The sequence below is a fragment of the Haliotis rufescens genome, unplaced genomic scaffold (assembly GCF_023055435.1).
Source record: "Haliotis rufescens isolate VD_foot unplaced genomic scaffold, xgHalRufe1.0.p SCAF_6, whole genome shotgun sequence".
Lineage (NCBI taxonomy): Eukaryota > Metazoa > Mollusca > Gastropoda > Lepetellida > Haliotidae > Haliotis > Haliotis rufescens.
Window position 1 is genome coordinate 21131202 of NW_025964334.1, and position 12588 is coordinate 21143789.

Below are 12588 nucleotides of genomic sequence, written 5' to 3' on the forward strand. Positions count from 1 at the left end.
TACACTCAAAATAGGCGACATATATATCTGTATATTGTTGTTTATTTTGGTCTGTAAAACATTCTCTAAAAAATAACCAAATCAAGCCCTTACGTATTACTTAAACCTAACATATATGCCTCTCATTGTGGGGCAAAAAACAAGAGTGTGTACTTTTCTTGCAGGCACGTCTCCAAAGATTACAGCTCATTATATTAATTTTATTTAAAAAAAATGAGCACCTGTATATGTTGGAGAAAATAAAAACATAACTGACCTCCTATTTAAACATGCTGATCCAGAACCTACCCCAACCCCCGCCCCACATCCCTATATGTTTTCCAATGCACAGTATATTTTATACTTAAACTAACCTAATTCAAAAATGAAGAACTATATCAACTGATTCCTCGCAACCGTGCATGCATATAAATGGTTCAGTTCACATAGAAGAGAAGTGTTCAGCTGCCTTTTATCTTTAATCAGCCAGCATTTTTAAAAGATCTAGCTTGCCTATAGCTAGATCTACGTGAAATTTGCAAAGACGCGTTTCTTGTAAATAAACTTATAATGGAACAACGTGCGGTAACCAGGAGGCTAATGAGGGTATATATCGTAGTCTGGCATTAGACTTGTTGATTGACTGTTTCTATAAATATCCCTGGTTCCAGTATCCGAGATATTTCATTTGACGTCACACAGTCTTGTTGTGGGAAATTTGTGAGCAGAAAATGATGATTTCTATGACATACTAGTTTCGTCACAACTTAATACTGTATCCATTAATAATTTCTACACTTGGTAATTAGTGTATGTCACATTTAAAATGCTATTATTTTATGACTCTTGTGTATCCATATGTATATCAGTTACGGAAACTATATCTGAATTTGGGAATGTATTCGTCACTGAAACAACATGTAAATACAGCAGTGTGAAATAGTCGTGTGGTAACTAGTCTCAATAATGCCAATGACCAATAACAGAATTGATCAGAAAAAATAGACAGCTTATTATGGGTTTCTAGCAAACGTTATTGGCAATCTATCGTCGACTGATCTATTTTCAGATCTGTAGGTAATTTTATTTTGTATATAACAACGGATTTCGTGTGCTCTGCCCCATTAAACGGAGCGGCAGTCATGTTGAGCGAAGACAGTTTGCGAACCATCCAGTCCGGTTCTGAAGCAGATCTTACCAAAGTGCTTGAAGCATTTAATTCAGAGGTGAGTTTCATGAAGAATTTTTATAGTGTTAGTCCGTGTACTCCTGTTTTTGTAGCGATATCTATATTAGCGACCGCGCCCAGCTCTTTTGTGCAATTCTGACATGCGATTTTAAGGATTTCTGTTGCAGTGCTTGCAGGTGTCGACCCTAATTGGTTTCCCATGAAATGTTATCCTATCTTTGACAGTTGCTCCTTCATGTTGATCCAGAGTTCAACACATACATAGCACACCAACTGTCTTTGTGTATGTGTAAACGAAGTTTAATCCGGTGTATTACTTTGATCTATCGATCTTATTTGTTACCAGCTAGATCTAGCATAGTTCTTACATGGTAATTTTTTGTTATATTCTGAATTCTTTTTCATCTTGGGTGATTGATGCTGACAAAATTAGAGGTTACAAGTGTTGTGAATGTACATACACATATATTCGCATAATATCAGTGTCAAATGTTTTTGGCATTTCAGTTGTTTGTTTTTTTACCCAATGATATCAGATCGGAGGTATGTTATCAGGGTTATATATTGCTGTTCATGTTGTCGTCCACACAGGTGCTACAGACATGTACCCAAGGCAGCTTTCAGTATGCACAAAAGTACCCTAGCATGGCAAAATATGAAAGGGACGCTCTATTATCACAAAGCACAAAACCAGGTTCGGTTGTGCTGTAACGTAAACTCAGTTGCCTTATGGTGCAATTATGCTGTTCACCATAATACCCTTTAATTCTGACTTTAGCGCCATTAAAATTGCCATGCTAGGGTAAATTTGTGTATACAGAAAGAAACATGGGGTACATTTGTTTAAGGAGAATTGTTTCTAAAAAAGGCCTGTGTCGTATTTAAATACACAATAGACTGGAACCAAAGTAAAAATATATGGAATACCCAAGGAAAACTATTGAAAGATTGTTATTGAATAATCTTGTACATATTGTTTCTGATATGTTTGTAATTAATTGTATGAGCATATGATGATGGCTGTGTTTATCTCCTTTCAGAATGCCCAGACATTCAGCTTCCCTAATGTAACAACTGACTTCAAACAGGTGAGCCACACTGATATATAATGATAGCCCCTGGGAAAGAATGGGTCATTTAATCTACTGTACCCTACTCCAAGCTTGATGGCTGTTTAATTTGGAAATACATGTCTGTCTCTGTCACTCGCTTTTGAACGAAGTAATCATAATAGGATAGACTAGAAGATTCAACTTTAGAATTACGTGGATTTATTTGCAGAAATGCGTGCAGACAATCACAGGTCGCCTGAAGGGGGCACTGTCGTCCAAGTGTCAGATTCTGTGCCTGCAGGCTCTTAGGATCTACAGTCGTGAGAAGGAAAGGATGGAGGTACTGACGTCGGATGAAACCCTGGAGCTCCTGGTCAAGCTGTCCGGGCTGCAGTACTACGCAGAAGAGGAAGGGGAGGGTGTCACTATCCAAGATGGAGACCAAGATGGTGAGAACCACATATTTTGTGATCATGTAAACGTTCATCCTGACAATTAAGACACAATATAAAGTTGAACCTTGTTGCGTTGAACTTGTGGGGACCAGGAGTTATCCGGGCTTCGAGGCAACTCTGGATTTTAAGGCATACATGCAGCCCAGACTATTGACAGTCAACTCAGGCGAAGCATCAATGACACTGTCACTGTTTGGATCAGCGTCGTTGTATGAGTCGATTGTCGAATAATAAATTCCCTAACATAATCTTAATCTGTTTGAAAGTTTGCAACTGTGGGTGTGTGGACGTTATTTTTTATTTTGAACTGTTTGAGTCATCTGGGGAATTTTATGCATAATTTGGATACTTGAGACTCCCAAATGAGTTCAAGACAACCGGCACTTTGCCACATCCAGTTCAACAGATCCGAGTATAAATGATGATAAATATATAAAGGAGTTGTGATGTTAGAAGGTAAGTTTCAGACACCTGGGAATTTAACACATCCACTTTCTACACGAAGTTCAAGTGTATGTTGTTTTGCAGATCTTTTATCACGATAAGGAGGTCCTCTTAATTTCATGTCTGTAGACAACTTGGTGGACTAATTGGGGATTGTTTGTTCACAATGTCTGGCGAGTATGAATTGACCCGTGAAGATGTGGGTTTGAAATGGTCTTCAGCAACCTGTGCACGTCGTAACAGGTGACTAACAGGATCGGGTAGTTAGGCTTGCCGAATTGGTTGATGCATGTCATCTTATCCCAATTGTGTAAATCGATGCTCATGATGTCAATCACTGGATTGTCTGGTCCAGAATTGTTTATTTACAGATCACGGTCATACAGCTGGAATATTGCTGCGTGTGGCGTTAAACAACAAACAAACAAACAAATTGGTTTGAATTGACCTTAGGTATGATAGGAAATCATAAGGGGACCAACTTCATTGTAACCAGACTCATTGTGTTGGGCAAAGTTCATTAATTTGAAAGTGTTTTCATATGTATGTGTAAAACATTGAACATGTTGAACATGTTGAAAGCAATCAGACGTTTATATTTTATTTTCAGTGATGGTTGAAAGCCAGAAATGCCTGTGCAATCTCATCTTCAACAGTACAGTTGCTCAAAGATACTGCAGGTGAGTCATCTTCCTAACATGTACTTTGATTGGCCACTGCTTTGTTCTCAGCTCAACTCTGTAGACGCGTGATTGGTTGACTGATGATAATAACTATTTATTGTTTCAGTGAAAAGGGATGCATCGTTGGCTTGGTGCAGAGATTGAAAACATACGGTGACCCTGACCTCAACTATGAGATAAAGGTATTTCCTCTTGAGTGACCTGATATATTTTAGTTTTACAGCATATTATCAGTTGTAGCATCATCACAAGGGGCACATGGGGTTTTGTGCGTCCCTCGTTAGGTTTTATGCCACTCGCCTCAGTCTCGTGGTATAAGACCTGACCCTAGTGATCATGCTACAACTATTAACATGCGGGGTATAACATATTTATTCGCCTCCTGAGAAATTTATTTCCCTCCAAGGTGGGATACATAATATCTTTTATCAGGATCACGTGGACCAATCAGATCTCATCACTCTCACATGGAGGTATGATAATAATTCTTTGTAATATTTTACCTGCTATGTTGACTATAAAGCGTGTATATAGAGGTTCTCATGCAAGTGTGTTTTGGGATAGTAAATAATAGGGATTTACCTGGATCTACATATTTGGAGTCCAGGGGACCAATTTTAGGGTTCCAAGACATGACTATTATGGTCCAAGGCTGGTAACCTGTGGCATGCTTCATTTGATTTCCAAGAACTTTATCATTGCACATAGTCATAAACGTGTCATAGATGTCAGATTAATTGATGAAAGTCACCTGTTGACACCCTAAACATGTCCTCTATGATAATATTAATAAAGTTAATGATTCAAACAGCCATATGTTTTTGTGTCCCACAGGACTCGGTATAAATTGTTTCAGTCTAATCTCAATTTGTATGCGATAAGACATTGAAGGTCCTGTGTTAGGAAGAAATATTGTAACCACTGAGCCTAGCGTCCTGACTAAATGGCTTCACAATTTCTGTCTCCAGCGTTTCCTACGTATTGGAGAAATGCCTCGAATCTGTTAATTCTGGAAGGGAAGCAGAGAGAATTGATTTTACTTCCAGAATCAACAGATTTGAGTGATTTCTCCGACTTTAGATATTGTATGCCATGTCACAGTTGATATATACTTTACTGTAAATCTTGAAATTAACTCATGCATGAATTAAATGCGAAAAATGCGAGTGGTCTTTGGTTGCATTAACTAAACTTTGCATTTATGTCTCCAAAATGACTATCAACAATGAGACGGCCTCATGGCACACTTTTGATAGCGGAAATACCAACTTGAATATTAACACAAACAACCATATATTCAGGGGCTATTTGCTGTTTGATTGGATTAAGGTAAGGTTGGATTAAGGTAAGGATATATATCATTCCACTGGGTATGGTGGGTTGGGTGTCAGGGGGAGGAGTGTCACATTAATAATGAGCCACATTTTTGGGTAGGGGTCAGCAGTCCTATTAATTTGGAGATGCATTAATTTCAAGATTTACAGTAATTTCTCTATGAATTTGCATAATGACCTACAGTTGTGTCCGTTTTGCTTGTATTTAATTCTGAATGGCAGTGATCTTCTGAGAATCAACAACAACAACAATAGTGTGACGTCATCATGATGGTTCAGTGTTGTAAAAGGCCTCACCTACGTCCTGTTACTTAATGATTCCTGTTGGTAACCAAGGCAACTGGTTTTCTGAGTATGTCTGACCGCCTCCCTGGTCTAGTGGTAGAGCGTCCGCCCGGAGAGCGGAAGGTCCGGAGTTTGATCCCCTGCCGCGTCATACCAAAAGATGCTATAAGATGGTACTTGTTGTTACCCTGTCTGGCGCTCGGCATTAAGGTGCTTAAGCAAGGACTGGTCGGCTCGGAGTCAGTATACTGTGTGTGAGTGGGGTATTCATGTTAAACTGTGGCATGATATCTCAGTGTGCTAGCACTATAAATTGGCATCAGTCCGGACTAGTACAAGCAGCTACACACATACACACACACACATGTCGCTATATAAGTGCAATAATCTTGGACGCGACGTTAAACCCAATTTCACCTCTGAGTATGTCCACATTTTACATCAATGTATTTTTCTGTTGCAGTTCTTTGACATGAGAATGTTGTTTCTCTTGACTGCCTTGCCAACATGTATTCAGACCAGGTACTTGATCTTTACATAGACACCTGATTGTTTTGTGTTCCTTATGCAGTGTTCGAAATTAAGCATGAAAATCAAGGGATTCTTGTCCTAACTCTAATGGTAGTTTAAGGGATCCCTGTTTCAATACTAAAGCAGAAAACCTCATGGCACTGAGGGACCCCTATTTTTCCAACACTGATTTGAAACCTAAGACATGGGTAAGAGAAGTTTGAATATTTTGTACATATCTTTGTAAATATACTATACCAGTCTTTGAAAGGCATTTTGAAGTGGAACACATAAGGAAGAGAATTTATTGAGATATTGTCGATGTTCTTCAGTATAAAGAAGTATACATCCATACATTCTCTTCACTATACCAGTGTTTGAAATTATGCATGAGTCAAAGGGCTCTTGTCATAGCCCTAATGTTAAAAAGTAAAGCGTTAATGGTATAGCGTTAACACCCTAGGACCCCTTAACTTCGAACACTGCTATACTAAAAAATACTATTGGTATGTAATTCTATATGATGGTAATAACAACCATTTTAGGTTTTCGTTCTATATTATCTTCAGATTTGAATTGCTTTTGTAAGAAGTCATTTAGTTGGTAACTAAGATGGAAAACTGTACCGGCTATGTTCACTTGACTGTCTTCTGTGACGTCCAAGACCTGCATCACTTCAGGCTTTCCTCCCACATTAAGCTGACACGCCACGATATAACTGGAATACTGTTAAAAGCGGCGTTAAACCCAACTCACTCACTCACTCACTCACTGTCTTCTGTGACTTGTTTGCTCCTAAGCATATTGACAACTGGTAACATTTGCCTTCATGATAGAAGGGGGGCGGTCGGGTTGCCTAGTGGTTAAAGCGTTCGCTCGTCACGCCGAAGACCTGGGTTCGATTCCCGACATGGGTACAATGTGTGAAGCCCATTTCTGGTGTCCCCCGCCGTGATATTGCTGGAATATTGCTAAAAGCGGCGTAAAACCAAACTTACTCACTCACTCATGATAGAAGGGTTATTGAACTAGAGTTATAGGTCAGTGGCTAAACCTAGAAAGTATTGCTGTTATAGTTCTTTAATACAGTTGCTGAACACTGCCCTGTTTGTATTGCATCCAAGGAGTGTTACTTTGTTACTATACCATGTGACCGCCTCTTGGTCTAGTGGATAGAGCGTCTACCCAGAGATTGGAAGGTTGGTGGTTCAATCCTTGGCCGCATTATACCGAACAACATTAAAAGATGGTAATTGTTGTTACCCTGCCTGGAGCTCGGCATTAGGGGGATAACTCAAGGAGTGGTCTTTTTGGAGTCAGTATACAGTTTGTGAGTGGGTTATCCATCTTAAACTGTGGCATGATACTTTAGTTGATTAGTGCCATAAAACTGGAATTCCGGACTCGTACAATCAGACACCCACACTCATGCATATCACTAAGTTCAAATATCTTTTTTTTTTCAATTTTTTTTTTCAATCATTTTACATTTATTTGATAAATGTGACATTCAATATCAAATATCTTGAACGTGACATTAAACCCCATTTCACCTCACCTTTATTGTACCATGTCTGTGACTATCCTTCAGACCAAAGATCCGGTATGAACTTCATGGCTTCACGTATCTGATGGAGGTGCTGGACCTCACACTGCGAGCTGCGGAGGAGAAGAGGACAGGGCTTGGTGACCAGGATGTCGACCTGTGTAGCGAAATCCTCAAGATCCTCTTCAACCTCACGGTGGCTGTTGAGAAGAAGTCTGCAGATGAGGTGAGTCTAGAAAAAGGTGGGGTGGTGGGTTGGCTAAGTGATTGAGGAACTGACTTGTCAAGCTGAAGGCCTGAGGTCCATTCCATTACCCACATGGGTACAATGTGTGAAGCCTATTGCTAGTGACCCCTCCAGTGATGTGGTTGAATATTGTTAAACTCCCTGACTCATTTACTCGCCAGACAGAAGCTGAGTCATGTCATGGCTGACTCGTTGGTTTATATAAAAGTTGAGATACATACAGCTTGGTTGTTTAATGCCTCACTCAGCAGTATTCCAGCTATATGACGTCAGTCTGTGAATAATCGAGTCTGGACGAGACAATCCAGTGATTGACACCATGATCATCGATCCACGCAATTGGGATACGATGACATGCTGTTCACACAAGGCATTGACTTTCAAGGCCTGCATCGTGAAGGCTGGGATTTTTATTGATCAATGCAAGATCATCTTTGAGACACTAACAGCCTTTTACAAATTCTGCAATAGGGGAGATAATGGATTAAGGGGAGATAATTCTTAAACAGTTTCCATTCATACTGAAGTTTTGACAAATAGCATTTGCAAGCCTCCAAGGGTTGTTATGCCTCTAAAATAATTATTTGGATAGTTTTTGTTGAGAAAGTCTCACTGTTTTTTTAGTTTCATAGGAAAACTGAGCTCACTTCTTTGAAGGTCCAATTTATTAAGATTTTAGACTATCAGTTTGCTGTTCTAGGGAAAATTAATCATGTGGATTGATATAATGTACAATAATGAAACAGTATTAGTATTATTTTGACATGTTAGAAGCTTCATTAAAGTTAAAGTCAAACTGACATACAGTTATTTTGATAAAACTTGCATCAGTAGTAATGTGTAAACTATGTACTGCAACACACAACTCCGTGGTCTAGTGGATAGATCATCTGTCCTGAGAGCAGAAGTTTGGTGGTTCAATCCTTGGACATGTCATACCAAAAGACGTTTACCCAATGAAAAATGTAATAACCCAATTTAGAGAGAAATCTTCGAGTAAAAACTCAATTGCTAAAAAAGTTAAGTGTATTGAGTCCAAGATAATTCATTTTTTATATTTTTTATTGACCTTCCTACTCCTTGTGATAACATCTACAATGCAATTGCTACAATTGAAGAGAATTGAAACAGAACGAGATCAACGCCCTGCCTGCAAAGATTGCAGACATATTTTCTCCACTGCTGATCCACATGATCTGTTGCCTTCCAGACCACAAGTGTTCCCATCATTCCCACCTCTCAGAGGAAGTCTTTCTATATCTAGGCTAGTGTCATTGACCAACGATCTAAATCTTGGGATGTTGAGCATGGGCCTTCCTCCATGAGGAAGCCTAAACGCGTCACCATACTGGCTGTCCCCTCCACTGTAACAGCCCTGAAACCACTTGCGTCTAACATCACTTCCCTGTTGGTTGAGGACAGTGGCGTGTCTGACAGTGTTCTTTATGATGACGTTCCTGCCAAAACAAACCAGCCATCAGTCCTCAGTTCATCTGCAACCACGTCTACACTGCAACAATCTATCTCATCGGACGTTTGCACAGTCATGTTGAAGGACAGCTTGACTACGTCAGCCTTGACAGTCCATACAGTCAACCCTTCTTGCATTTCATGGACATCAGCAGAATCATCCCCAGCTCCTCAACGTGATGTCCATGGATTGATCGACTAAGTTCGCCTTCTACTTCTACTAAAGAGCCACAGAGCAGAGATCCAATTTGCTCTGACAAGGATCGCCGTGCTTCCTCTAAGAGCCATCGCTTGAATGATCAATGATCTTGTGATATCTCTTCTAAAGGTTGACATTTAAAGCATCGACTTTCGGGTTGTAAAGGCCGATGTTCCGGGGACTGACGCTCTGGTTCAACAGGTTGACGTTCCAGATGTCAAGGCTCTTTTCCAATGGACACTCATCTGGATAGACACTCGGACAGTCGATCCACATCACGGTCTACGTTTCCGGCTTCACACCACCTAAGACCCTGGCTGTGGCAGCTCCTGCTACAGAGGCTCTTCCATCTGCCTACCTCATGGAACCATCATGACCAGACCAGTGTTTCGACACCTGACTGAGTTGCTCCTACAGACCACAACTTCTGCTCTACAGCATCATACTGGTCCGCCCTTGATACCTCCTCGGGACACTAAGACTCTCTCGTCGGCCATTGAACAGGTAGATCAGGTCGGCGTGAAGCTCAGGATGATCTCCAATATCAGCTGCATTCTTGCAAGACATCTACTTCGATTGATCAAGACCACATTGTCAATCTCAACCTGCAGGACGCGTACCTACACATACCCATCCACCAGGAGCACCGCCATTTCCTCTGGTTCATTTTCCAAGGCCACAACTACCAAATCTGTCCCCATGGATTTTTACCCATATTACCAAGCCAATCACAAAGTTCCTGCACACCCAAAGAATCTTCCTTGAAGCGTACATCCTCATGCGTCATCTAGAACTTACACAGCAGCGTCTCCATCAGCTTGGCTGATACGACTTTCCCTCAACCGACCTTCTACCTTGAGTCATTCCCAAGGTGATGTCCGCCAACCAACTTTGACTTCTGTCATCTCACCCTATTGATCAGCTCGAATTTGCTTCTCAGCATTGGTAATAATTCCACCATCTTCCTATGCAGGATGAACTTCTCCACCTCACTCCCGCCTCCTGTAGTTGTCGCTTGGAACCCTACATCTATCACTGAGGCGCATTATACTTCCACCAATATCTTGGCACCCGTGAAGATCGTGGATAGAATAAGTCTTCAGCAACCCATGCTTGCAGTAAAAGGCGACTAAGTTTGTCGTAAGAGGCAACTAACGGGATCGGGTGGTCAGGCTCGCTGACTTGGTTGATGCATGTCATCGATCCCAATTGAGTGATCGATTATCATGATATCAATCACTGGATTGTCTGGTCCAGACTCGATTATTTACAGACCGCCGTCACATAGCTGGAATATTGCTGAGTGCGGCGTAAAACAACATACCAACCAACCAACCAAGATCTTGGATCGACTCGGAACTCAAGGGCTCCACTTATGCTTCTTACCTTGCGCAAACAACTCTGTCATTACCACTATAACCGTATCTAAGATCTCCACGGTTGCTGAGCTACAGTCCCTCATTCAGTCCTACAAGTTGGTGGACCACTTGTCTTGATTTCAACCACCCACTTGGGACCTATTCACAGCATCCTTCGTCATCTGACTTTGGCAGAGAATGGACCACTTGATGAGAAGGACTTTGAGTTGTTCACCCTTTAACAGCTGCTACATCGAGTGAGATCCACGTTCTCAGTGGGATATCTGGGATAACCAGATCGTCCATCCTCAACACAGATGACCTAATGCCAGATGACCTTCAAGCTCTCCACATCTAGCGGCGGTACAGCCACTTCGGCGTGGATGTAAGAGACTCTTCATCCCACTTTCTACAGTGGCCACAACGGAAGTTTCCCATACCACAGTCTCCTTTTGGCTCCATTCGACTACCCTTCAAGCTTACACCTTGCTGGATTGCCTCCTGTGACATCCAATCCACATGAGACTAGAGCCCTCACTTCTACCCTGGCCTTGCACAGCAATTGCCCCCAGTTGTTGTTACCCTGTCTGGCGCTCGGCATTAAGTGGCTAAAACAGGACTGGTCGGCTCGGAGTCAGTATACTGTGACTGAGTGGGGTATTCATGTTAAACTGCGGCATGGTATCTCAGTGTGCTAGTACTATAAATCGGCATCAGTCCGGACTAGTACAAGCAGCCACACACACACATATACACGTGCATGCACGTAGCTATATAAGTGCAGTAATCTTGGACGCAACGTTAAACCCCTTTTCACCTCACCTCACCTCACCAGTTGGATCCCTTGGTGCTGGCGTAACAGCTGACGACTGCCCATCAATGCAGATAGATGATACCGTACCAGCACCTGGTCGCCAGTACTTTGTATCCTGTATTTACAGAATAAATATTGGAATCGGCACTCCTTTGTTTATAGTCATCATTATTCTGGTTCCCAGACTGAGTATCCAGTAGTGGTTGATTGACCTTGTCTATAGAGACTCTGGTCTACAACATAGATGTCGCCACAAGGCAAAGCCGTTTCGACGGTGTCCTAAACCTTTACCTGCCCACCTCTGCTTTAGGTCTCTGCTTTAGGTACATGCTTCCATAATGTTTTGAAGATCCTCTTGTGGATGATGTCAATCTTCCCTCTTCTCGTCTTAGCATGCTTCAATCCCACGGGCATGATCGATAGCTTTGACAAAGTTCTAAAAGAGATGCCAAGCTGGCTCTCCTGTCTGTTGGAAATAGAGATGTGGTTCTATTGTAGAACTGATTGGCTGGAGACCCCTTCCAGATTGGTTATAAGTAGCAAGCTGAATAGATCTCTTCATAGCATCGCGATCTATCTTGTATCAATGACCTAGGTGAAAACATGTGACACATGTTATACCTGTTCTCATATTACGTCCTACTAGTGTAAATGGGTTACATCGCCTACTATGGCCACTCAAAAGTTCTTGTCTTTACGAAATGCGACAGTATTATGACTTGTTTGTGTCACTGTTTAGCACCACTGTACCCCGTGTACTTCTCATGGTTGTAGATTACTTAGGCCAGGGTATCTGTCCAACCGTGGGATAAATGCATGGTGTGAGACAGGATTATGTATGACCATCCCTGCATCACAGCTCCTCTAGCTTGTCAGATCTAAGAAAGGGAATGAAGTGGCAGAGATAGCCATGTGTTTAGGTCAGGACAGGTTTATAGTGTCCCATTTGTATGGGTAGTGACCATGGTGATACTGGGATGTGTTCGCGTGAATTATTTTTTTGAAGCTGAAAACTTTTGTTCA

At 41.4% G+C, this 12588-nt stretch overlaps 1 protein-coding gene across 1 annotated transcript in view; it reads left to right on the plus strand.

The window, feature by feature from the left end:
- The first annotated feature begins 947 nt into the window (after positions 1-947).
- Positions 948-12588, plus strand: part of LOC124151321 (synembryn-A-like) — a 28582-nt gene continuing 16941 nt past the window's right edge. Inside the window, exons 1-7 of the mRNA XM_048385651.1 lie at positions 948-1205; positions 2209-2256; positions 2450-2669; positions 3730-3799; positions 3909-3984; positions 5885-5943; positions 7523-7703. Of these exons, the coding sequence (XP_048241608.1) occupies positions 1122-1205; positions 2209-2256; positions 2450-2669; positions 3730-3799; positions 3909-3984; positions 5885-5943; positions 7523-7703 (738 nt within the window). The 5' untranslated portion in view covers positions 948-1121. The remainder of the gene's footprint in view (positions 1206-2208; positions 2257-2449; positions 2670-3729; positions 3800-3908; positions 3985-5884; positions 5944-7522; positions 7704-12588) is intronic.